The 25,733-nt window shown below is 36.7% G+C and overlaps 2 protein-coding genes and 1 non-coding gene across 6 annotated transcripts; all 3 read left to right on the forward strand.

The window, feature by feature from the left end:
• Positions 1 to 1,502: 1,502 nt before the first annotated feature.
• On the forward strand, positions 1,503 to 2,919 carry LOC122318297 (probable phosphatase phospho1). 3 transcript variants are annotated; one of them, XM_043135532.1, is made up of 3 exons: positions 1,624 to 1,991; positions 2,259 to 2,372; positions 2,461 to 2,919. In XM_043135532.1, the coding sequence occupies exons 1-3, from the start codon at positions 1,987 to 1,989 to the stop codon at positions 2,633 to 2,635; spliced, it is 294 nt and encodes a 97-aa protein (XP_042991466.1). In that variant the 5' UTR covers positions 1,624 to 1,986; the 3' UTR covers positions 2,636 to 2,919. The 3 variants fall into 3 exon arrangements, 2 of the variants coding, with proteins under 2 accessions (XP_042991466.1, XP_042991465.1); XM_043135531.1 differs by having other exon boundaries at positions 2,267 to 2,372; XR_006244790.1 differs by lacking the exon at positions 2,259 to 2,372 and having other exon boundaries at positions 1,503 to 1,991.
• Positions 2,920 to 3,755: 836 nt separating this feature from the next.
• On the forward strand, positions 3,756 to 13,426 carry LOC122318296 (zinc finger CCCH domain-containing protein 44-like). 2 transcript variants are annotated; one of them, XM_043135529.1, is made up of 10 exons: positions 3,756 to 4,589; positions 4,953 to 5,032; positions 5,442 to 5,626; positions 6,924 to 7,842; positions 7,955 to 8,082; positions 9,193 to 9,252; positions 9,340 to 9,390; positions 9,555 to 9,625; positions 10,542 to 10,696; positions 10,811 to 13,426. In XM_043135529.1, exons 1-10 carry the CDS (start codon positions 4,171 to 4,173, stop codon positions 13,264 to 13,266), a joined length of 4,524 nt encoding a protein of 1,507 aa, XP_042991463.1. In that variant the 5' UTR covers positions 3,756 to 4,170; the 3' UTR covers positions 13,267 to 13,426. The 2 variants fall into 2 exon arrangements, with proteins under 2 accessions (XP_042991463.1, XP_042991464.1); XM_043135530.1 differs by having other exon boundaries at positions 6,924 to 7,599.
• Positions 13,427 to 20,831: 7,405 nt separating this feature from the next.
• On the forward strand, positions 20,832 to 20,938 carry LOC122274814. The gene has a single exon (XR_006228358.1). It is a non-coding gene; the product is annotated as a small nucleolar RNA R71 (small nucleolar RNA).
• The last annotated feature ends 4,795 nt before the right edge of the window (positions 20,939 to 25,733 follow it).

The following is a 25,733-nucleotide window of genomic DNA, read 5'->3' on the forward strand; positions in this document are numbered from 1 at the left end:
ATTGTCTCTATGAAAAGTTTTTGGTGTATCGTTACCAAACGTTTTTGGTAACAAAGGGTCCTTGAAGGTAAACAAATAGATGATTGATCTCGATTGGACATTTGAGATTTATGGTTGCACTAAAGACTAGAAGGTGTTGTATACCGGATATCTACTTTGAGGAGAAGCTGACATATGGTGGTATATATAAAGGCAGCTTTTAGCAAGGGAATTGGGAACCCTTGGTTGCTTTGACTTGGAAAGTTTATAGGAAGAGTTTGACAACAAATTCATCCCAAATTTAGTAAAGCAACAAAGGTGTAGAAGTTTGCATATCTTGTACAAGGCAACATGACTGTGAAGCAGTATGTTGCCAATTTCATGGAATTGGAAAGGTTAGCACCTCACCTGATTTCAATGGCAATGATGCAAGTGCAAAAGTTCTAGGGAGGATTACAGTCGAGAATCCATAGCCAAGTGACATGTTTTAGAATCAATAATTAACAGGTGGGCGCTCAGATTAATTTTGAATGAAAGGAGCCATGCCTTTTGCTACAAGTGGAAGTCTAGTTTTAGTTAAGGGTTAGGACATAGTGATTGAAAGGTAGATGACGCTCTCAAACCTTTAGTGTGCAAAATGCGGCAAGCTTCATGCTGGAGAATGCCGATTAGGATAGAGTCTACTTTAAATGCAGATAACCAAGTCATATGGTCAAGGAGTGTCCCAACGTAGCCTAGAGCAGTGGAGCCACTTATAATTTTGATAACAAGCCAATGCCAAGGCCCCACATCCCAGCACAATTTAGGGAACATCTACCCACTCCCAACCATCTAACCGATCCAAAGTTGATACATAACTAGCATCTTTGGGCTTTAAAAATTCTATAAAAGGTCATTTCGTAAGATGTTAATAGAGGAAAAAGGGAAAGAAAATACTCCCACTCTCTCTTGAATCTCACCATAAGAGAAAAATGACAACTTATTAATGTGAGTGTCCCCAGTCTTTTGGGACCCAGTGGAGTTCGATGACAATTTTCTTATTTTATAAGCAATGGGCGGCTCAATACAAATTGAGACTAAGGTAAATTTAAATGAGTCATTCTTAATTATAATACAATAAAATATAAATAATTATATTGAGTATTTTTCAAAACTATCAATAAAATGAGGCTTTATTTAAAATCTTTAAATAAAATTTTTGAATTTATATTTAATAAAACAATTTACTATGAGGAAGCATCGTAAATTTTGTGCATCAATTTAGCAAGATATTAGAAAAAAAATTATTTAAGTATATAGATTATTCATTGTATTAAATATTAAATTTAGTTTAGTGGGATCTTGTACACATTGAAAAATAGAAATTTTTTTTAAATTCTTATCTAATGAAATGGCTATTATATTTTTTTTCCTAAAAAAATTAAAATAAAAACATTTCATTTTTATTTTTGTGTGCTCTAATAAAGTAGGGACTTAAGCACTGGCATTGGATTAACTAAATGTCAGTATTCGCAAATATTTGTATCATTTGTCTACAAAATGTCTACATTGGATTAGCCAAATGCATAATTTTATGATTTTTAGCTACAGTGATGTCCTATCACCAATCATATTTGGCCTAGCAATATTCATAAACCAAATGAATATTTTACTAAAAAAATATCATCCAACTGCTTCTCTCTCCTTTCCCTTTTATTTCTCTCATATTGCTCGAGTCTCCCTCTTCTCTTTTTCACGGGAGTCCACCATTTCTCTCTCTTTTCTCTTCGATTTTCTCTCTATTGCTTCCAAAACATCTATTTGTGACGATTTTGACTAGGGATTTTGAAGATATTATCTTTGTTGGTGAATTTCACAAGGGCCGTTGACGATTTTCTCTCCAATTTTGATGATTTTCTCTTTAATGGCTGCCAAAACATCTAGTCCAAATCTCTGTCCTAGAGTGCCCATTTCCTTCACACAAAAGCCACTTCAGCTGTTACTCGTCGACATAACACCACTTAAGCCATGTGGTAAGTATGTGACTGATTTGAGAAATTGTGATTGTACTCTGTTTGTGACAATTTTGACAAGCTATTTTTGAAAATATGTGACTAATTTGTTTTATTGTGATTGTGGGATTTTCAACTTTAATCGATTTTAGGGTTTGTAATCAAGGGAATTTTGATTTTAGGGATTTTCAATTTGCTTTCAGAGTTCTAAATCATGGCTTTAGTGTTCTAAATCATTTGTATATTTTCATGGTTATATGGTTTTAAATCATTTTCATTTTGTTGAAGTCTTGTAGAATTTCAACATAATCATACCGTTTCCCATCATGTGTGGTTGGTGCATGAATGCCCCAACTTGATTCTACACTGCACACAACAAAGATCTATGGTTGGTGATGCAACGTATGGACTCATTGTTGACACTGAGACTTTTCTTTCCTTTTCTTTTGGTATTGGTAGCAAACGGTTTATTTTATCTTCTGGTTTTTAGGGTCAGGTGGTTGAAGAAATCCAAGCTTCTATTTATAAAAACAGCACCGAAAAACTTCATCTACCTTGGAGATGGGAATGGTGATTATTGCCCTACTCTGAAGCTTGGTGAAGGTGATTATGTGACGCCGAGGAAGAATTATCCTATGTGGAAACACTTTGTGAATGACTGCTAGTCAAGGCAAAAGTCCAGGAGTGGAGCACTGGAGAGGAGCTGGAGAGGGTCCTACTATATCTTATGTAGCTTGCACGAAGGAATAGGACTTTATTATTGGCTGAACTGGTGCTTGTTAAAAGTATTTGTTTAGTTTTGCTGAGATTGAAACTACTATACTACAGTTGGGTTTTTGATTGTATAATATAGAATTATGGTTGGCCGATTTTGCTTTTCAATCTCACTACATTTATTGGAGAGATTAGATAGATAAAATATAAAATGCAAGTGCCCTGGTGCTGCCTAGCTGAGGTGTTGTATCTGATTTCAATCTCACTACACTGATGAACATTTATTCTATTGTGGCATGACACATACATAGCACTTCTTTACCCTAGTACGTTGATGATCATTTTGATCCAATCAGGTTTCATTTTAAGCAAAAGATGCACAATAGAAACAGTTGGCTAAAATTAAAAATGCAAAATATGAAAAAAATAAATTACATAAAATAAATTATTAATAGTTTATTATAATATTATAGTATTTGGATAATCTAATATGTAAATTGATTTTAAATAGAATAGTCAAATGCAAAGTCACGTAATATTACACAAACTGTAACTTTGAATTTACATAAACCAATGCTAATACTCTTAAGGCCTTACCTTGAGCCGGCCCGGTTTACACCAGGAGTTCAAATCGCGGCAAGAAAAAAGAGACTCATCTGATCTTGATCGGAGTCATTACTAATACTAAATATTCTTAACCAAAAAAATTAAGCAGTCTTTAGGGCGAAGAAATTCTTTGGCCAATGAGAATGGGGGCGGATTGGTTGGGCGCAGTGCGGCAAATGCATGGCTAGGCATGGGGTAAACAAGGAGACGACGAATGAGCGGAGAAGAAGAGAGAAGGAGAGTGTGGGAACGAGAAACATGAGAAGAAAAGATGGGAAGAGAGAATGGCTCTTGTATAAAAGATGTGTGCTTAATTAATACGTTAAGAGACTATGGTGAGAAAGCTTTACAGGACGTTTTGTTTATAGATTTTTCCGTATTAAATAACGTAGGATTGACGTGAAGTGTTTAAAGTTAATTTGGTATAAAGCAATGGAAGAGGACGTGTAGCAGTAGTACCAGATTGAGAAAGGTGGAGTATATAAAGGGGGTGTGGTCCCCGTAGCTTTTCTCGGTACCAACGGAGCACGTTGTGCTCGAGATTAAAGAATTTGAGGGCTCGCATTTTTCTCGGAAAACAAACAAAACACAGAAATTCCCCCAAACCCAAAACCTCTCCTTTCGGCCTATCCCGAGTATCCTTCATTTCTTATCAGTCGTCCTACTCGAGTTTCGACCTCCTCTCTCTCTCTCTCTCTCTCTCTCTCTCTCTCTCCACTTTGATTCTATCTGACTCTGACGTGTTGCCGTCCTTTCGGCAAGAGTCCACTTCCATGTACCCACCACGTCTGGATTGTTATGAAATCTAGGGTTATTTTTTATTTTTGGAACGCCAGGTCGAATCCTAGCTTAACGGGCTAGGTATCCTTCCCATTCGGCTATGGAACGAACGCATGCAGAGCAGCAACAAGTTTCGAGTCACTACAGGCCTTGTCTTCAGGATGGAAGAGTTGAGCAGGGCGGTTTTGACGACTCAGTGCCTACCGTGGACATCATGAGCGTCGATCAACGCGAGGCAATGAGGGATATGGATTATTCGCAGCTCGTCGGGGCTCCGGAGGCTAGTGTCACGGCCAAAGAGGACGTGTCCGTGCCGCAGGTGGAGATGCTGATGATGATGAAAAAAACGATGGAGGTGAAGCCCGTGGAGACGATGGTGGCGAAGAGAAAGCGTGGTCGGCCGCCCGGGGGTCTGGCTAAGACGAACAAAACCACTCCGCTGGTTAGGAAGAAGAAGGACGAAGAGGATGTGTGTTTCATATGCTTCGATGGTGGGACCCTTGTGCTGTGTGATCGCCGGTGAGTGTTGCCTAACTAGCTGAGGATTTTATTTCTCTTTCTTTCTTTCTTTCTTTCTGTTTTGCTCCGTTTGGTTCTTATAAAGTTTAGAAAATAAGGGAAAATATTCTTTTTACTTTATTTTATGGCTTGAGAAAACTAAAAATGTTACTAAATTTTGAGAATTTCTGCTTACTTGAGGTGGGGTTGGGACTAATTTTACCTCTTTCAAAATTTTATCGGCAGCAAAAGGGAGAGTGTGGGTTTAAACTCTGCTTTTATTGCCTAGGTGATGGTTGTATGCTTAATTTAGTTCATTCTCCTTTTCCATTTCCCAAAAATGAGCCAGTTAATTTACTTTTTGTGGTTTACATTACTTGGTAGGGGCTGCCCTAAAGCATATCATCCGGCCTGCATTAAGAGAGACGAGTCGTTCTTTAAATCAAGGGCTAAGTGGAATTGTGGTAAGTTGTAGCCTATAAACGCTTTCTAAATCTCTCTCTATATAAATGCAGTTGCTCTATTCTCTTGTAGGCATATAGGAAACATCTGATGGTATGGTAGAAGAATTTCCGGGTGTGCATGTTTATATATGTTGATAAGTAGCTTGTTGTATAGCTCGTTGATCACCAAATTGACATGATTACTGTTGAATGTCATACCATTCTTTCCCTCTTCTGCATTATTATAAATGTTCCTATTCAAGCCCTGCATTTATCGACCTCCTGGAATTATTTTTCCAAACTTTTATTGGGTTATTTAATTGTGGCTGCTAGTTTGGATCAAGTTATAATCTTTTATACCCATTAGTAATTTGAATTCTGACCTATTAGTTTGTATTTGCTTGTTCTTTTCTCTATTTATGCATACCAGGTTGGCATATATGCAGCAGTTGTCAGAAGGCTGCACATTATATGTGCTATACTTGTACATATTCCCTGTGCAAGGGTTGTATCAAAGATGCTGATTATCTGAGCGTAAGAGGAAATAATGGATTTTGTGGGATGTGCATGAGAACTGTGATGCTGATTGAAAATTTCGAAGGAAATACAGAAGTGGTATGTTCTTTAAATCACGTTGACCATCCTCTCATTTCAATGAAGGAAAAAAAAAAGCTTAGAAGAGGGATTTATGGCTGAGTTTTTTATTTTTGCTTCTTGTTCCACGTTTTGGGCACCATATTACTTGCTTTCTTGATGGAAAAGCTTAGGCCATGTTTGAATGAAAGATTTTCCTGAAAACTTCTGAAATTAGTGGGAAAATCTTTTCAGATGAGATTATTTGAGGGATTTGTGATAGTGGTGGGGCTCATACAAGTATTTTTGGCAAGTACTGGGCTTGCAGATGTTTGGGTTGATAATATTTTAAGATATATTTTATTTGGGGTTGTACGAGTTGTACAGTTAATTGAAAATAGGCTTTGGTAAGAAAAAATTAGGAGGTGTTATTTTTGGGTTTTTATGAAATTTTTTTTGGTCTTGGGTTTTTTATTTCGTGGAAACATAGGCAGATAATTAGATGAATTTTTGATTAAAAGATGAAAACAAGGTGTTTGGTGTCTAAAAATGTTTGGATTGAAAGTGAAAGAAATTCTGAAATTTTTCAAAATGCAAAAACTTCTGAAATTAGTGGAAAATTCTTTTGGGAAGAGATTAAAAAAAAAAAAAATCTTTTGAGAAGAGGTTTTTTGAGAATTTTGTAAAAGTGGTTGAGATCCTAGAAATTTATTTGAGAGGTTATATAATTTCTGATAGAATCTCATTTCTTGTAAACCCTAGGAATAATTTTGTCGTTGTGCAAACCAAAGAGAATGATGACCTTGGGTTACAACAATATCTGTGTACTTGTTTTTTTAGCCATCCAGGGTTTTTTAAGCATAATATGATGAATTTGGATCTTTTATAATATTCTTTGTATATAGATATATCTTTCAATACAATAGTTATATGACACGTGGGTAGTGGGACTTGTAGAAATATGTTTGGCTTGCTAAAATGTTTTTGATATTATTTTTGGGGGTTGTAAGAGTTGTAGGGTGCATTGAAAATATGTTTGGGAAATCAAATGTATGAGGTGTTATTTTTGGTTTTTGAGAAAGTTGTTTTGGTCTTGCAGTTGTTTTAAGAGATTAAAAAGATGTTCTGGTATCTAAAAAATTTTGGATTGAAAGTGAAAAGAATTTGTAAAAGTTTTCTTAATGTTTAAAACCAAACATGGTCTCAGGACTTATGGATTATAAAGTGATTTTCAGTTATGGCCTTGGAGTATTTAGAATACATGTTTACACTGTTTAGTTAGGAGTTTGTTTTGCATTCTTATTTCTCATTGATATTGAGTAATTTATTACTTTTACAGGCTCGAGTGGATTTTGACGACAAAAGTAGTTGGGAATATCTCTTCAAGATGTATTGGATATTTTTGAAGGGAAAACTATCATTAACTTTAGATGAGCTCACTCGAGCTAAAAATCCATGGAAAGGAGCTTATTCTATAGCTTATAAGGGGGGGTCTTCAGGTGAACTTTATGATGGTATTGATGACAAAGTTTCTAGTGGTGACAATTCTTGTGCAGGCCTGCAAACAAATAATCCCAAAAAAAGAAAAGCTATCGAGCAGACTATTTTTAACAAGGACTCTCTAACTATGGAGAAAACAGGTTGCGACAAAGATCCGCATCTGCCGGAAGGCACAATATGGGCATCAAAGGAGCTCTTGGAATTTGTTGCACATATGAAAAATGGTGACACATCTGTGCTATCTCAGTTTGATGTCCAGGCTCTTTTGCTGGAGTATGTAAGGAAAAACAATCTTCGAGATCCTCACCGGAAATGCCAAATTGTTTGTGATTTGAGGCTCCTAAGTCTGTTTGGGAAAGCGCGCATACGTCACTTTGAAATGCTAAAGCTTCTTGAATCTCACTTTCTAATAAAAGAAAGCTCATCAGCAGATGATATATTAAGGGTGGGAGTTGTTGATGATATTCCTAGCCAGTTGGAGGCTGATGGGAGATATGATAACCAACTTCCAATAGGTAGTGACAAGGGCCATAACACACATAAAAAAGCTGATGATAGGGGATCACAGACTAATGCAGATGCATTTGCAGCGATAGATGTTCACAATATTAACTTGATTTACTTGCGGCGTAATTTATTGGAGAGTTTTATGGATGATGCTGACAAATTTCATGACAAAGTTGTTGGGTCCATTGTGCGAATAAGAATTCCCAATAATGATAAAAAACAAGAAACATATAGGCTTGTACAAGTTGCAGGTGCTGATTTATGTTACACTGATCCAAGTGATATTTTACATGCACACAGTAAAACTTGTCACGTAAAACTTGTCGCGCAAAATTGTGAAACTGTTGTTGATCTTGTGTATAGGTACAAGCAAGGTGGCCAAACCATATAAACTTGGAGAAAGAAATGCTGATGTGATGCTCGAAATCTTAAATTTAGAAACCAAAGAAGTCATATCAATTGATGGAATTTCAAATCAGGACTTCTGTGAGGTGATTAAACATACTGCCTTATGCACCCATCTTTCTTTCCTAGTTATTTTTTTCTTCAACCACTACAGTTTCTAGAACAGAAAGGTTTTGCCTTTTTTGAGAGTTATGCTATTGTAATAGAACTGCATGGTTTAAATTGCAGACACTAACACTATTTGTTCTCTCATTCATGTTAAGTACTCAGATTTTAGTAACTGTTTGTGCATGCTGCAGTATTTGTGTTCTATGTGAGTGCTATGTTTTGCAGAAAAACATCCTTTATGCTTTTGTGCTTTACTCATGATTTATATCTGTATATACATAGATTTATGTGTCTGCATATGCTGGGTCAAGCCGCTCATTCACATTATCTAAGGAACGAATAAAAAATCAGATATAACAGGGGATCTCACAGTCCTTTGGATACATCCTTCCTTAATAGTATGTCCAACTACACCCTAGCTACTAACTTCCAGTGTACCCTAACCCACCTCTTTCACCATATACAAAAGATACAAAGCAACTCCAAGTGTTGTCAATCGGTTCATCAATCGCAAGAATGTGTAATCATCAGTTGCTTAAATGACCACTTCTGTCTCTGAACTCACTTATAAAGTCTGACCTTTTCCCCGAGATCGGTTCATCAATCGCAAGAATGTGTAATCATCTGTTGCTTAAATGTCAAACAAAAGCCTCTGTATTCTCAATCTTGGGACTGAACCTATGCTGCAGAAATCTCTAGTCTGCGAGGCAGATGATGACATACTCATCCCTGATTGAATTGCATACATTCATTCGACATGAACAAGTTGATATCCAAATTGAGTTGATTGAAAAAAAAAAACGGAGTTGATATCCAAATCCTGAAAAAAATCAAGCCATTCCAAGAATGTTTGAAGATTTTTTTTTACCCGGCTACCACCCTAGCCATTAATAAATTGGCTGAAAATAGTTTGTTATACGCATTATTTATGTTCAATATTAATTAAGCATGTTATGGAACGTGCAAAGCATAGAACACCAGAAATTCATTACATGAGCACGATACTCCTTATATGACGTGTCTTTGGAGCCACATGAATGAAATTTACTAGTTTTCTTTTGCTCATGATGTTTAAATTATGTTTCTAGGATGAATGCAAGCGTTTACACCAGAGTATAAAATGTGGGCTCATCAAACGATTGACTGTGGTAAGTCTGAAGGTTATGTTCCCTTCTAGATTTCTCCTTATATGTTTGTATGCCCTTTTTTAAAAGAAAACTTCCACTTGGTGTTAGGGTGAGATTCAGGAAAAAGCAATGACACTTCAAGCAGTGAGAGTAAATGATGTGAGTTCCTTTCTTTTGATCCTGAGGAAATGAGGTGTTATTCTCAGGATGCTTGTGTTTTGCTTTAGAAGGAGTTAGTCTGTTATAATGTCCAGTTTTAAGTAATATTGTGATTAATAACTGATGCGGAACTCTGTTATTCATGGTCCTGCTTTATAATCCAGGTGCTGGAAACTGAGATAATAGGACTTAATCAACTACATGATTGGGCAAGTGAAAAGGGACATGAGAAGGAATATCCTTTCTTGTTTCGTATTGTTCCATTCTCTCTAAATATTTAGTTTTTTTAGGCTAACTTTAACTCTTTATGCTGGAGTAAAAATGCCTTAGCTGGTTTTTTCTTTACCACAGTTGGGCTAAATATCTGAATATCAATTTACTTGAGGAAAAAGATTCCTCCACATGTTTCTTCTTATATCCATTAAGTTTTGGTGGTGTGAAGATAATTAGATGGATCATGGGGCTATACCTTTGAGAGATCAATCAAAGCATGGGGAGCAAGATGGATGAATGACCACATTTTCAATGCTGTAAAGGGCTCGTCGTTTAGTGTATTATGCCTGATCCATCTCCACATCCATGTATTGTCAACACATGTTTTTGTAGCCCAATACGATGTGGAAAGAGAGCACAGCCTCATAGCATCTATTGACATTTAATTTTATGCTATATTTGATAGCTGAGAGGCTGTGGGGGAAGTAAAGAGAGATCCATGAAATGCTTCAGTTGCTGAATGACAATGAAGACATCAGGAACTCATAGCTTATTGGTTACATATTCAATAGATCATGAACATATTGAACATACATATATTCAAAGATTTTAAACATACTTCTATAGAAAGATCCTTGCTTGTTGGGGTAGGGGGAATAAAGAGTTTAGTGATTTACACCTCGAAGTAGAGTGTGTAAATACTGGATGCATATATGTACATGTATATATATATATATATATATGTAAATATATATATGTTTCAGTTTTTTTAAATTATCCTGCAGGCAATTGAATGAGCATGAGTTCAACTAAATACATTACACAACATTAAACGTGGCATGTAACCATTTATTGCTAGCAGTCTCTATTCCTGATATCTGCCATGTTGTGAAGAAAAATGGTACATTTCTCTCAATTATTCCTTCACCATGTTGCACGTTTAGAGAATGTGTGGAGAAATTACAGCTTCTGAACTCACCTGAGGAACGACAGCGCAGACTGTTTGAGATTTGCGAAGTACACATTGATCCTAAAATGGATCCAAGTTATGATTCTGAGGACGATGTGGGAGAATTAGATGAGAAGAAACAAGGTCCTAACCGATGATTTATGGATACTGAAAATATGTTATCATTATTTATTTTTATTTATTTATATTTTGAAGTTTTAATTTTGAATGTTTATTTTGGGGCAATGGTGCATGCAGATGATAATGTGAGGACAAAACTTTCTGGATATGCAAGAAAGGAGAGTGACCCTTTCTCTGCTCGAAGAGCAGGTGATGTCTCGAATGATTCTAAAACTGGGGCACAGAAAAACTTAACCAAGTCTTGCAAGCGAACTGGAAAAGCTGGTATCACAAGCAGTCCTGATAAAGGTGGAGCTACTTGGTTTCATGAGATAATGAATGGATCTTCTTGGAAGAAAAAAGAAGCATCTGGCTTAAATAATTTGGATACACCAGCAAACCAGATCAATACTTCTGGTTCATTGACCATTGTTTGTAACAGTCAAGCAGTGGTCAAGTCTGAATTGTTTTCTGGGGTTGCAGCAGAAATTTCACCACTGGCTCTTTCTACACAGGCGGACGAATCTGCTAACAATTTTGAGACTGACAAAATTTGGCACTACCTAGACCCGAATGGAATAATTCAAGGACCATTTTCTATGTTACAACTACGTAAATGGAATACCATTGGGCACTTCCCTCCTGATCTCAGAATATGGAGGATAAATGAAAAGCTAGATAAATCTGTACTTTTGAATGATGCGTTAAGTGGGAAATACCATGAAGCAAAGATGGTGCCAGATAACAGTAATTTACCGTCTCAAGATCTTGGAGTTGCCACAGATGATAGAGATAATAATGGCTATGGTGGGTTGAGCGCAAGTACAAATACCTCTCAGATAGACAATAAAAAAGAGGGAAGCTGGGAGCCAGTGCAGAATGACCCAAGTGGTAATGATGGATTGTTCAGGAGCGATGAAAGGGTCTCTAGTTCATCTAGTTGGACTACACCTGCTGATGTCACCAACACTAATGAGAGAAAGAATGGTAGTTTTGAACCAGGCTGGGACTCATCAAAGGGTAATAGTTCTTGGCCTGACCAGCCCCAAGCGTGTGGTAGTTCACTAGTCCCGCCTGCATTTTCTGGCAAGTCGTTTGGATCTGTATCATATCCAGTGAGGGAAGTTTATGGGGGTGAATGTACTTCTGGTCAGGAGAATGGAAATTGCAATTCACAGAGCACTGCTGACAGTCAGTTTAAAAGTGAACAGGGTTTTGAGCACCGATTTGACAGTGAGGGCCATTCAGGCCAATCTTCTGGGCAGAGCTGGAGACCTCCACCTGTAAATGTATCATCAAGCGACTGGGTTTCCAGCTCTGGTTTCATTTCTCTAGTTAAGTCACTTAAAACAACTGAGGAAACTCAGGAAATTGATTTTCAAGGTCCATCAAATCCCACTCCAAAGCAAAGCAATGAAGACTTGGAAGTTCAGGCTCCCGAATACAAAGGAGCTGCTTCAAGTGTTCCCGTTCAGGATGCAGGCCCTAGCAGGAGTACTGCCTCTAGTTTAGTGGGTGGTGGGGGAAAAGTTTCTGAAGTAACTGATGAATTGGGAGGTTACTCCTCAACTCCTGCCAAACCTTCCATTGGGGATTGGGGCTCCAGTATTGTTTCTGCATCATCTCTGAAACCAACTGAAATTGTTCATGCTGCAACCCCGACTTCAATCAATGACCAACTGACACATTCTTCCCCATCCCATCCAACATCTAATGCATCTAGTTGGCAGGCAATTGTTACTGAACCCACTGAGTTTTGCTCTTTAGTTGATGAATCTGTTTCAGATCTGTTGGCTGAAGCTGAAGCAACGGAGTCTCTTGATGGCTTGCCTTCCCCTACTTCAATTATGAAATGTAGAGATGTATTGACACAGGATTCAAAACATGATTGTATCAGTCCTCTAGATGAGTTTAGCCCAGGGCTTGATCCCGGAAGAAGTGATGCTTTAAGCTCCACTGGTGATTTACAAGCACCTTCTCAGTCCACGGTGACTGATGAACGAGATGACATATGTCGTGCTGATGTTATTGATCCGGAAAAGAGATCAAGCATGCATTCCTCCTCAAGTTTTGAAGTTGAAGGAGATGCAAAGCCTGCCGATATTTCAGTGAACCAATGGGAAGCTCGTTCTGAAATCCAACCTACACCACCATCTGCAGCAAGTAGGGATATATCTACTACGCAGATGAGTTGGAGAGTGGGATTGGAAAGTAGAACAACCAGTTGGAGAGGGGTGCAGGGAAGTGCAAACGTTGGCCGGGGAGCATTAGATCAAAGAAATACAAATATGGGTTGGGGATCTGTTCAAATGGCAACACAGGACGGAATAAGTATGAATTTTGGTGCTTCTGCCGGGAATCCTGGTTTCCCGAAACTGAGAAGCAGCGGTGACAGATTCTCTGGACCTAGAGATTGGGGTTTTCAGAGCAGGGATGTAGGATATGGTAGAGGTAGGGGAACGTGGAACAGGCAGCCCTTTTTTGTTGGTGGAAATGAAAGTTCTTTCAGGCCTTCCAAAAGTCACAGAATTTGTAAATTTTACGAAAGAGGGTATTGTAAGAAGGGAGCGTCGTGTAATTATTTGCACCCATGAATTTGTGGGTTCTTTGCGATTAGGTACCATACCATTTAATTCTGTAATCATTTATTCACTTTAGGGAATCTGTTCCTGCCAATGTTGTGATTTTAACCTGTAAAAGTGTCGGTCAAGGACTCTCAAGTAGCATAACAAATTATCTTCTCTCTTTTGTTTTGTTTTGTCTTTGTTTTTATGAATACTAGGGCAGTTCTAGGGTAGGGCTTCAGTTTTGGTGGACAGTAGCAAGTCAGTAATGAGTACATTAGCCACATGCACTTATCAGTTCAAATGCTATTGTATTGTTACCTATTTGATTTGTCCTCCCCGTTCTCTACTCTCAAATATGGGACCCATGCAGCCAAAGGCCTGTAGCCTAATTGGCATTATCATCAACCTCTAAAATGGAGGTATGGGGTAGGCCTGTGCGAAAAGTAACTAATCCAAACCATTTGTACGCACTAACCCGACCCTACCAACAAAAGCGGGTTAAACTAACTCGCAGGTCAAACCCGCTAATAGTTGGTTTCGATCCGACAATCTTAAACCTTATGCCATCTTTCACCAAATCTCAAACCTTATGCCATTTGTCGATTCCTTTCGACAAGAGACATGAAGGGAAAAGGTTCATCTGCCTCCATGAGAGGAATAAAGAATGAATAGAAGATGGATGTACCAAGTGAAAGTAAACTCACATTTTTCAAGGTTTAGTTTTGCATATGGAAACAAGATAATCAATAAGAGATGAATGCAAATTTGGGATCTTTACCCAATTAGAAGCAAATATAGATTGAGCTTGTAAGAACCTAGGGCTTGTGAGATTCATGGTCGTGGGTCCGAGTTTGGAGAGGTGATTGATGTGGGAGTCTAGGATCGAAAGAATCTCTTGTGGAGTGTCTTTTATGTTGCGCAAGTAGTTTGCCTTTCTGCATCGTTTTGATAGATCCCTGTTGTGAGAAAAGTGTATGAAAAGGTAGATGAACAGTATTTTGAACAAACAAGAAAAAAACATTAATTATTGGGAACCACGGTCCAACTCTCAATGAAGTAGACGAGAAGGAGACTTTTGAAGGGGACATCTTCTAGAGCTTTGATCATCCCGGCATAGATTTTACAGCAAGACTTTTTTGTAAACGGGTTGTAGAGATTTTACAGTGAGCTCTAATCCTCACTAAATCTTCTGGAGCTTCTTTTTTGGAAATTTTGTGGAGGTCGATATTAAATGGGTCAACCCGATTCGAGTCGAGCCGGACCGAGCCCAGATCCAAATAGGGTTCATCGGGTTGCAGGCCTAGTTTGGAGTTCGAAAACTCCCTCCCCAATTGTATCAAATATATATATATATATATATATATATATATATGGGACTCATGCTAAAGTCTTGTATCAAAATCTCATTTTATGAACTTCGTATAATTTTTTTTTTTAATTCTGTCAATTGTTTTTTTTTAATTTATTAAAAGATTGACTTTATTGATTCCCATTAAAGAAAGGAATGAATACAAGGACTATAATCCTCTATTTGAATACTCTACTAAGAGAGTTCTAGAGCACTCTTTGCTAACATTGAGCAACATCATTGATTCTCCTAGGAAATGTCTAATAGACCAATGTTCTACATTTTCAAGCAATTTCTTGGTATCTCTTGATCATCCCCCTAGAACTCCAGTTCTCCCTAGGACTTTTAATGGCTTTTACCATTGTCAATGCATCGCCTTTAAATATTACTTGCTACAGATCAAACTTAGTGCATAAAATTGAGGGTTTAAGAGCTGCAATGGATTCAACCGAAAGTGCATTTGGGTGTACATATCGTAGATCTCAATGTTGCTATGACCCTTCCTTTCCAGTTCCTCACTATTACTCATATCCCCACTTTGCAATGAATTTTGTTAATTGTTACATCCCAGTTAATTTTGTATGTGTTGTAGGGAGGTGTTGTCCATTGGTAATCTAAATTTGTATCCTTTGCTGCAGAATTAGGAGAATCCTGAAAGAGCCTTCTATAGTCACCTATGGCCTGGGATGATTGGTTCACAAGTGTGCAAGGAGGTATGAACTTTTCATGAAAGACAAATGTATTTCTTCTCCTCCATATCTGCTGAGTTGTTACTACAAACTCTTCAAGTTCCTCTTGATTCATGTTTGAGCATAAATAAGTTCACACTTCCCTAAATAATTTCTCTTCAATGATGCACTTTTGTATTCTCCTTGAGTAAAGCCTCCATACATCCTATGTTGATCTGTAACTCTAAATAGCATGTGCCACATTTTCAATATTTTCCAGACATACAGGGAAATTTGGGGAATTGACCACCTTCCTTCTAAATAGATTGGGTTTTGTTGGGAGAGCTAGTCAGAAGAGCCCATGACTAGCTCTCCATAGAAAGACTTTGACAGCATTTGCCATCTTGAACTTCCGAATCTTAGACCAAATCACAGAGTTGATGCTCTTACTCGATTACTGCCCCTTGCTTCTTTCCACTATGTCACCTTGTAGATGATAGGAAATTTTTATTGAAAACTTCCCTTATATTGTACACCTCCAAGCTAGCTTGTTTGAGCTATTACAGGACTAATGGGAATCCTGCTAAAATCCTCAATCTTAGAATCAGAGAACAGTTATCTTAGCAAAGGTACATTCTAGTGTTTTGTGTCATAATCAATCAATTCTTTTACCCTTGCATCCTCATCTAAAATTCTCATTGGTGATTGTATTCTGAAAGAAAATGGTTTTGGGATCCATTTGTCTTTTCATATTTTCACTAATTTTCCATTTCCTATTAGCCATATTAAGTCTTCTTCCAAGAGTTGTCTTGTAGCCAACATGCTTTTCCATATGAATGAGACTTTGCTTCCAAGTTTGGCTTTTAAGAAATCTGTTTGAGAGTAATATTTGCCTTTAGGACCATTGCTGCCAAAGAATTCGGGTTTTGAATGAGCCTCCACTCCCTACTTTGCTAGCAATGCAAGGTTAAAGTTTCAAAGTCTCTAAATCCAAGTCCACCTATACTTTTAGCCTTGCCCAATTGCTACTAATTTAATCAGTGAGTTTCTTATCTGTCTTCTTTTGTCCCCACAATATGTCTACATAATTCTATTTATTTCTTTCAAAAGAGTCTTTGGGATTTTGAAGATACTCATGTTGTAAGTAGGTATAGCCTGAATGACTGCCTTTAGAAGAATTTCTTTGCTTGCTTGTGATAAGAACTTCACATTCCAATTGCTCATTCTACTTCTGATCTTGTCCAGAATTGAGTTGAAAGCTTTTGATTTGTCTCTACCAACATAAAAAGGTAACCCAAAATACTTTGCATAAGATATTGAAGCTCTGATCCCTACTGTGACCAAGATGATTTCCCTAACTTCTTGATTAGTATTGTTGTTGTTGACAAAGATTGATGTTTTGTCCAAATTTAACCTTTGTCCTAATGCTTTCTCATATGATTCAAGACGTTTGTAAAGTCTACTCCATTCCAGTGAATTAGCCTAACAAAATAGAAGGCTATCATCTGCAAATAAATAAATAAATTGTTAATGTATAAAGAGCCTTGAGCTAGTGGATGTAGCCTTTTTCCTTGGCATTATTCGGGATAGAGCTTAACACTTCAAAGCAAATAATGAATAGATAGAAACCTCTTGGAATTCCTCTTGATGGTTTGAAACCTCATTATGGTTGATGAGTATGAAGTGACTATGCCAACACAATTCATTATTAGTTTTATCCATCTACTATCAAAGCCCATTTTTTGCATAATAGTTTCTAGGAAAATTCATTCAACTCTGTCATAGGCCTTACTCATATCCATCTTGAGAGCCATGCAAAACCTTCTTTTCTGCTTCTCATTCGATGTTGCATTGTGCATAGCTTTATAGAAAACGATTATAATATTTAATATCAATCTTTTTGGTACAAAAGCATTCTGTGTGGGTGATTTTAATCCTGGGAGAATAAGTTTCAATCTATTGGCCAACACTTTGGCAATTATTTTGAAGAAACCATTGCATAGACTAATAAGGCAAAAATTAGACACTAACTTTGAATCTTTCTTTTGGTGGATCAGTGCAACATATGCCTCATTTAGATCATCAAAACCTATTCTTAAGTTTAGGATTTTCAGAACTTCAACATTGATATCTTTCACCACTATAATCCAATGATCTTGATAAAAAAGTAGCTGGGAACCCATCTGGCCTTGGAGAGCTCAGAAGGTTCATCTCAAAATTAGCCTTTTCAACCTCCTCTATAAAAAATTCTTTAAGCAATTTCATAATCATCTCATCTATTACTATTGAGCTAAGATAAGATAATGCTTCTATAATCCCTTATGGCGGAAATGTAGTAAACAATTATTGATAGTTTGATTGAAACATGCTACTAATCTTCTCTTGTCTTGTTGCAGATCTTCCCTCTCCATTTGATATCTTGTGAATAGTATTAGCTTGCTTTTTTTAATTTGCACACATATGACAAAACTTTATTTTTGTAACCTTCTTGCATCTATTTTTACTTTGCTCTATGGCACCATTTAATATCATCTTCCTCAAGAAACCACTCTATTTGTAACTTTTCTTTGTAAATCTTTGATAATCTCATTAGAGTCACCTTGATTTGAGTGTTGCATCTCCCTAATCATTTCTCTCTTTTGATTAATGGATCCTCATTGATTGCCATGAACTATTTTACTCCAATACACAAAATTTCTCATGCATTTGTCCAACTCTCTCTTTGTGGCCTCAGTCTTGCTCAGATGAGGGGACGAAATCTCCTAAACTTTCTTGATAACATATTGACATTTTTCCCTTTTAGCCCAACTGACCTCGTATTTAAAAATCTTCCTCCTAAACATAAAATCCCTCTCCTTATTAAGGCAAAAAATAAAAATTGGACATTGATCAGAGTCTTGGACTGGAAGTACATTAATTTCTATTAGATAATATAGCTAGTGCCACTCATTTTTTTCCGAACCTTTATTCAATCTCTCTTTTGTAAACTCCCTACCTTCCATGTTATTGCCCCATGTAAATTGAGAGCCTTTGAAGCCCAAATCACTTAAGCCACAGTCTTCTAGTGCTTCTCTAAACATCTCTATTTGTTTGTATGGTCCATCAGCTGCTTCAAACTTCTGAGTCCCTCATGAACATCCATGGTAACTGTGATACTCTTCCTTAATTTGACATAACTTGGCATTTGTTCCAAAACATCCACAAAAGGAATATTTATGTGAATTTCCTTAAAAATATCTAAACACTTAGAAAATTGCTTATCTAGTTTTTGTTTTTGAAATGTTGAGGATAAGGGAGTGGAGTAGGGAGAATAGGAGGATTGATAGAAAATATAAACTCCCTACCTTCCATGTTATTGCCCCATGTCAATTTCTCTTAATGTATCATCCACAATCTCCTATTCTTTCACTTTATTCTTACTTTGGTCATTGTTTAGAGCTGTAATGGTGTACTTGGTTTCCTTTAATGATGACCTCTAAATTTCTCTTCCACTCTTAAGTGTGATAGCCTTGTATTGTTTTTTTGGATTCACTTCTGTGTTGCTAGGAATAATTCCTCTTTGTTGGGCATTGATGGTTGTGGATAGTTGCCCAATTTGCATTTCAATAATTTTTATAGTGGCTCACATGTTGCTACAATGAGTCTCAATGTTGTCCAATCATGAATTAGTCTTTTTAAACCTTGCATTTGTCTCCTCAACAAAGGAAATTATGGCATCCTCAAGTGATATTTGCTTCTCGCTTGGTTGACAATCAAATCCTAGAGGAGGTTGTAGCACATTCTTTGTGTTTTCATAAGACAAATTCTCATCATTTTGAAGTCCTGGATTGTTGAACCCAAGGTTTCAAAATTTGTGTAATTATATATCTATACATGGATTTTGATGATAACAAATGAATTCAAAGAATAAAAGAATCTCAAGCTCAAATTATCTACACAATAGAGTCAAGCACATCAAGGAACCAAGCATGAGCAAGAAGGGAGCAAGTTCACATTAAAGTCATAGAGTAATGTTGTAAATCTCTTAAAAATTCAAAATTATAACTAAGGCTCAAAATTAATATTTTATCATAAAGCATTAAAATATATTTTTCACATATGTATGAATATTTTGAAAATTAAATTTGAAAATTTTGAAAGATGATTGATTGTCATCTTTCACATGTGCATTACATGATTAAAGGTTTGAATTTTGAAAATATTAAAGATGATTGATTGTCATCTTTCACATGTGCATATTTTATTTGAATATTTTCAAAAGTAATTGATGTTTTTTTTTTACTTATGCAAAAAGTAGATGTTTTTATTTGAAAAATTTGAAAAGTAAAGTGTGCTCTTTTTGTAATGTGCAAAAAATAAAAAGATTAGGGTTGAATTTTTTGAAAAATAAATTGTTCACCTTTTGTTATATGCCAAAAGTAAAAGATTAAGTTTGAAGTTTTTGAAAAATGAATGATGTTATATTTGACAATTGAAAAAGAAGAACCTTTTATTTGAACTTTGTTGAAAAAGTGAATGTTGTTGTTTTTGACATGTGAATCTTTTTAAATTTGAATATGAAGTCTCATATGCCTATAAATAGATCATTTGAGAGCTTCACATTCACAACACCAAGAGCATACAACATTCATTCAAAACATCCATTCTCTCTTTTCTAATGATCCTTAATCCTTGTTCATTTTGAGAGAGATATAGTTTGCGCTGTATTGTTCTTATTCCACTCATTGATGAGTGTTTTCTAATAACCTACCCACTATTAACTCTTGTATCAGTAAAAGGGAGTGTATAACCCTTGTGCGTGTAGAAAGTGTTTTACATAGGAAATAGTTGAATCATCACGTGTAAGGTGATTGCAAGTGTAGAGGGTGTTCTACACAGATCCTTTGTAGCGGTGTTGTTCAAAAGTATAATAGGTTTCTATCTCCACCTGAAGGAGGTTGAATAGTGAATTTGGAGATCATCAAGGGGTAGCTTGAGGTGCAGACGTAGGCAGTGGGGCTGAACTTCGTTAACATACTGAGTTTGCTTCTCTCTTACCCTTACTCTTTATATTTATTGATGTTTCGTATTTTGTTTATATTTTATATTGTATATTTGATTTATAATTGTTATTTTTTTAAATATAGCTCAATTCACCCCCTCTTGTGTTAGTCATCTGGGCAACATGGATGATAGTAATTTGGCATAGGATTACCATGATAGATGTAGTTCTGATTGTTGATGTAATAAATTTATTCTTAACTCGCTTCATTATTCAAAACTGTCATACTTGTAGCTGCAACATATTATGCACTTTATGGTATCCTTTGGATTGTCAAAGCTGGTATTTGATGGATAGAGAAGCAACTTGAGCTGAAAGGGCTGCTAACGGTTCCAATTCATGAATCACAGTAACTTTTTTAGCAAAAGTTCTTTTAGTTGGCCATTGATAGTTGTTTGAGGTCATTTCTTCCAAAAAATAGGTAGCACCTTTAGCTGTCCTTAACATCAAAGTTTCACCAGAAGCAGCATTAACTATGGTCCAAGTTTGCCTATTTAACCCATTGTAGAACATCTGAACTTGCAACCAGCCTAACAATCTGTGTTAAGGGCAGCATCAAATCAAATCTTCATACCTCTCATATGCTTCATAGAGTGACTCAAAATCATTTTGCTTGAATTGACCAATCTTACTCCCAAGTTTGGCTATTTTTGCAAGTGGAAAGAATTTTAGGAAGAAACTTTTCAGCCATGTCTTGTCAACTAGTGATGCTTCACGGTTGTAAAGATTGTAGCCAACCTCTTACCTTGTCTCTCAAGGAAAAAGGAAACACTCAATCTGATGGTGTTTTCAATAACACCATTAATCTTTACAGTATAGCAAATCTTCAAAAATATCGCTATATGAATATTGGAATCATCAAGTGGCGATCCACTGAATTGGGCTTGTTGCAACATGCTGATTAAGGTCGGTTTGAGCTCAAACTTATTGGCATTAATGGTCTTGCATCTTATCCCCGAGTAGTTGTTATTCACAATTGGTTGTACATAATCCTTTAAGATGCGTGGTTATGCATCATATTGTCCGTCAATCATGGCTAGTACTCTCTTTTCTTCTTCTTGATCTAAGAGATTTTTCAATTTCCAGATCAAAATGAATAATTTCAAGATATCTAGCATGGCGCATCCAATGTAAAAAACACACTTGTAGAACAAAGTAAATAAATAAATAATAAAATAAAATAAAATTCTAAATTAAAACCAAGATTGCTTTGTATCGATATTGGCAAAAATAAGAAAAAATCAATTCCTAGTAACGACGCCAAAAACTTGATCGGTGCATAACTGCAAGGGCACAGTATCATAGTTTATAGTAAAATAATGAGAAAAGTATCGTTCTCAGGGATTTATAACTTACTTTTGAAAAATACCGAAATTAAACAAATCTCGACTTTATTTGGGAAAGTCATTATGATTTTTGTAATTGCAACTTGAAATAAAATCAATTCAAAAGAAAAGAAAGCTGTTGTTCAAATATTCAATTAATGAAAAAAAGAACTTCTAGGAAACTGATTTCACCTAATCTCTCACTATATTTTTCTCATCTAATTAATTAAATTTAATTCTCTCTGTTTGTTAGCAAAATTTCCAAACTGATCCAAAAGTCTCTTTCGATAGTCAATAGGAAATATTCTTGTTCATCATTTTAAGACTACATAGATTCATATAAGTCTTTTGATCTCTATATTTACATTTGCTAAAATATCCAAGTTCTATCCTATAATTACATATTTTGATACTGAATCACAAGATCAAAATCATCTAATTAATGGCCAATTAATTAGAAACTATAAGTTCATAATAAAGTAGCTAAACATAGAAGAGAATTACTTTAAATTAGCATAGAAAAACAAGCATGATGAACAAAAAAGTTGAAAAGAAAAGAAAAAAGAAAGTGAAGTTGAACTTGCAAAAGGGACTCTGGCCAGAGGAAAAATTTAAGAAAATGTGGACGACACAACGAACTATGAGGAGTATTTTTTTCAGTGTTCATTTTCTTCCATTTCTCTCACAAAAATTATGGTGAATTCATTTATGTTGAATTTAATTTTTAGCATGAACTAAATTTTCTTTATTCTAAAAAAACGATGTAATCTAGTTTCAAACTATGCTTACTTTTCTATGCTAATTTGAAGTAATTTTTTTCTATATTTCAAACATTGTCCTCAAGCGCAGTTTGTTGCCACACTTGGCCTTCATGAGCTGCCACGCTCCGATGCCTCTAACGGTTACACATGTCGTACCAGTAGTTTCGTTACACCGAGATCTTCCAGATCTGGGCCACCCCGTCTCCTTCCCACTGGTGCGTGTGTAACGCCCCCAAATTCCGTTTGGGATTGGACGGATATTTGAAGCGTTGAGACATGCAACACAAGGTTACCTGCCCCCGTTCATGACATATAAGATGCAGTATTCCTAACATGCATCTAACATTATGCAATATTCGCAACGGATAATTTTTTTTTTAGCAATACTATGCACCAAACTGAAAATATCCCAAATATTTAAAACATACTTCATATATAAAGATCCATTGAATAACTAAGATCACAGCACTAGTCCAAAATAGTTATGATCCAAAAGTACTGGAGATGCAACTCTATCGTACAAGTAGTAATTTAACTACTATATTAACATTAACGACGCACCGCCGTTCAGTCAACTGTGTCTAATTAGTCAGCTCCCGATTCTCCTTCAGGTCCTTGTAATATAGAGTCCCATCCTCTCTGAGGCTAAAGTCCACTGGTCCATTTGACTTTTCGATCTTTTTTACAACTTCCGTAAGTTTACTGTCCTTCTTTGGACGGTCTTTCAGTTCTTTCCAGTCCAATGGAATGAATTCTTGGATTGTAGTCAACATGGTTTCCTGACTACGGTTTCTAATCAATAGTTTTCTCATACTACATAAGAAGGAATTTACTTCTGATGAAGGAACTGATGAAGGAACTGATGAAGCTTCTTGTCTGCTCTTGCGGCTTAAAGCATCAGCTACCACGTTGGCCTTTCCAGGATGATACTTGATGTCGCACTGATAGTCGCTGATTAATTTCAGCCATCTTCTTTGCCTCATATTAAGATTCTTCTGCTCAAACAAGTACTTTAGGCTTTTGTGATCCGTGAAGACTTCACACTTCTCGTCATACAAATAATGTCTCCAAATCTTAAAAGCAAAAACTACTGCAGCTAATTCCAAATCATGAGTAGGATAATTCTGCTCGTGATTCTTCAGTTGTCGTGAAGCATAAGCAACCACTTTCCCTTCTTGCATTAGCACACATCCGAGTCCTGCCTTAGATGCATCGCTATATACCACAAAAGATTTAAGAGGTTCCGGCAGTGTAAGTACCGGTGCGGTAGTAAGTCTTTTCTTCAACTCAAGAAAACTTGTTTCGCACTTATCATTCCAAGTAAATTTCACATTTTTCTTAGTCAGGGCGGTGAGTGGTCCAGACAAACGGGAGAATCCTTCCACAAATCTCCTATAGTAACTAGCTAGTCCTAAGAAACTTCGGATTTCATGCACACTGGTCGGTCTCTGCCAGTTCGTTACGGCTTCAATCTTGCTCGGGTCTACTGCTATTCCTCTACTAGAGATCACATGACCTAGAAATTTTACTTCTTCCAGCCAGAACTCACACTTACTAAGTTTGGCATAAAGTTTCTGATCCTTAAGTATAGTTAAAGTCATGCTTAGATGATGTCTGTGTTCCTCCTTGTTCTTAGAGTTGATTAAGATGTCATCAATAAATATGACAACAAAATTATCCAAATAAGGTCTGAATATTTTGTTCATCATGTCCATGAATGCGGCTGGAGCATTGGTTAATCCAAAAGGCATCACCAAAAACTCGAAGTGGTCATACCTTGTCCTAAAGGCAGTTTTCAGCACATCTTGATCCTTGACTTTTAGCTGATGATATCCGGATCTCAAGTCAATCTTTGAAAACACTGCTGTTCCTTGTAATTGATCCAACAAATCATCGATTCTGGGTAAAGGGTATCTATTCTTAATCGTCACCTTATTCAACTCTCTATAGTCAATACACATCCTCATAGATCCATTTTTTTTTTTCACGAATAACACAGGTGCTCCCCACGGCAAAGAACTGGGGCGGATAAAACCCTTCTCCAAAAGTTCTTCCAATTGTAGCTTGAGCTCCTTCAATTCGGTAGGGGCCATACGATATGGCGCCTTGTGAGTCGGAGTTGTTGCCGGCTCCAACTCTATTTGGAATTCTACTTCTCTATCCGGTGGTAAACCAGGTAATTCATCAACGAAAACTTCAGGAAAGTCTTCAACCACAGGTATCCCTTGGATTCCTATAGTTTTGGTTGTCTTCTCTACAGTTATCAATAGAAACGCTGAGGCTCCATCATCGATACACTTCCTAGCTTGCAACGCCGAGATCAAAGGTGAGGTGGCCTTAACTGATGTTCCTGCGTAACTCATCCTGTCTTCAGTTGGAGGTTCAAACACAACCTCTCGTTTCCGACAGTCTATCTTAGAGTAGTGCTTGAAAAGCCAGCCCATCCCCAAAATCAGGTCGAATTCCATCTGACCGAATACTAACAAGTTAGCCTTCAGTGTCCTTCCTTCTAACTCTAACCAACAATCCTTAACTAAACGGGTACAAGATACTGTATTCCCATCGGGAATTAATACTACAACTAGTCGTGGTAAGAGTTCAATCTGCAAACTACAAATTCGTGCAAACGCTGCAGACACAAAGGACTGGGACGCACCTGAATCGAATAGTGCACAAGCTGAGAACCTAAACAAATTAACCCTTCCTAAAAAAATATATATATATACACCAATATTAATACTAATTCTAACACGTTCATAATACCTGCAACATCATAAATACTAAAAAGAAAGGAAAAAAAATAAAATAAAAAATACCAGTCATGACGCCAGCTTCATCAGTTTCAGGTGCGTCAACATCAAAATCACCTGGTGTTACTGCATACACGCGTGCCGGGATGTGGGGCCTTGGCTTGCGATCACCAGCTCCACTGCCTTGCTTGGCGTTAGGACAATCTCTAATCATATGTCCTGGTTTTCCGCATCGGTAACAGACTCCATATCCCCTGTAACATTCTCCAGGATGAAGCTTACCACACTTAGGGTATGGTGAATAAAAGGACGGCTTCTGTCCTCCTATCATTATTCCCTTACCTTTCTCCGGACTAGAAAAATGCCTCTTTTTTTAGCACTACTGCTTGTAGTAAATGGCATGGCCCTCTTTCAATCGATCATGTTCTGGATCGCCAATTCCTTCTGCTCAGCCTCTGCTATCGCCGCTACATTTACCAACTCTTGGTAATTCACTATTCTAAGGCAAGCTACTTGATTTTGGATTCTAGGCAGAAGTCCTGTTTGAAACTTTTGTGCTTGCATCTTTTGAGTTGAAATCAAGTGTGGTGCAAACCTTCCC

The sequence above is a fragment of the Carya illinoinensis genome, chromosome 8, assembly GCF_018687715.1.
Source record: "Carya illinoinensis cultivar Pawnee chromosome 8, C.illinoinensisPawnee_v1, whole genome shotgun sequence".
Classification (NCBI taxonomy): domain Eukaryota; kingdom Viridiplantae; phylum Streptophyta; class Magnoliopsida; order Fagales; family Juglandaceae; genus Carya; species Carya illinoinensis.

What these genes read in the sequence shown, in the direction of transcription:
- LOC122318296 (XM_043135529.1), top strand. Translation starts at nt 4,171, where the DNA reads ATGGAACGAACGCATGCAGAGCAGCAACAAGTTTCGAGTCACTACAGG. An exon ending in AAGCAGTGAGAGTAAATGAT is followed by an intron (nt 9,391 to 9,554) that starts GTGAGTTCCTTT and finishes TTTATAATCCAG; the next exon opens with GTGCTGGAAACTGAGATAAT. An exon ending in ATTAGATGAGAAGAAACAAG is followed by an intron (nt 10,697 to 10,810) that starts GTCCTAACCGAT and finishes TGGTGCATGCAG; the next exon opens with ATGATAATGTGAGGACAAAA.
- LOC122318297 (XM_043135531.1), top strand. Translation starts at nt 1,868, where the DNA reads ATGATTTTCTCTTTAATGGCTGCCAAAACATCTAGTCCAAATCTCTGT. An exon ending in AACACCACTTAAGCCATGTG is followed by an intron (nt 1,992 to 2,266) that starts GTAAGTATGTGA and finishes GAAGTCTTGTAG; the next exon opens with AATTTCAACATAATCATACC. An exon ending in TCTATGGTTGGTGATGCAAC is followed by an intron (nt 2,373 to 2,460) that starts GTATGGACTCAT and finishes TCTGGTTTTTAG; the next exon opens with GGTCAGGTGGTTGAAGAAAT.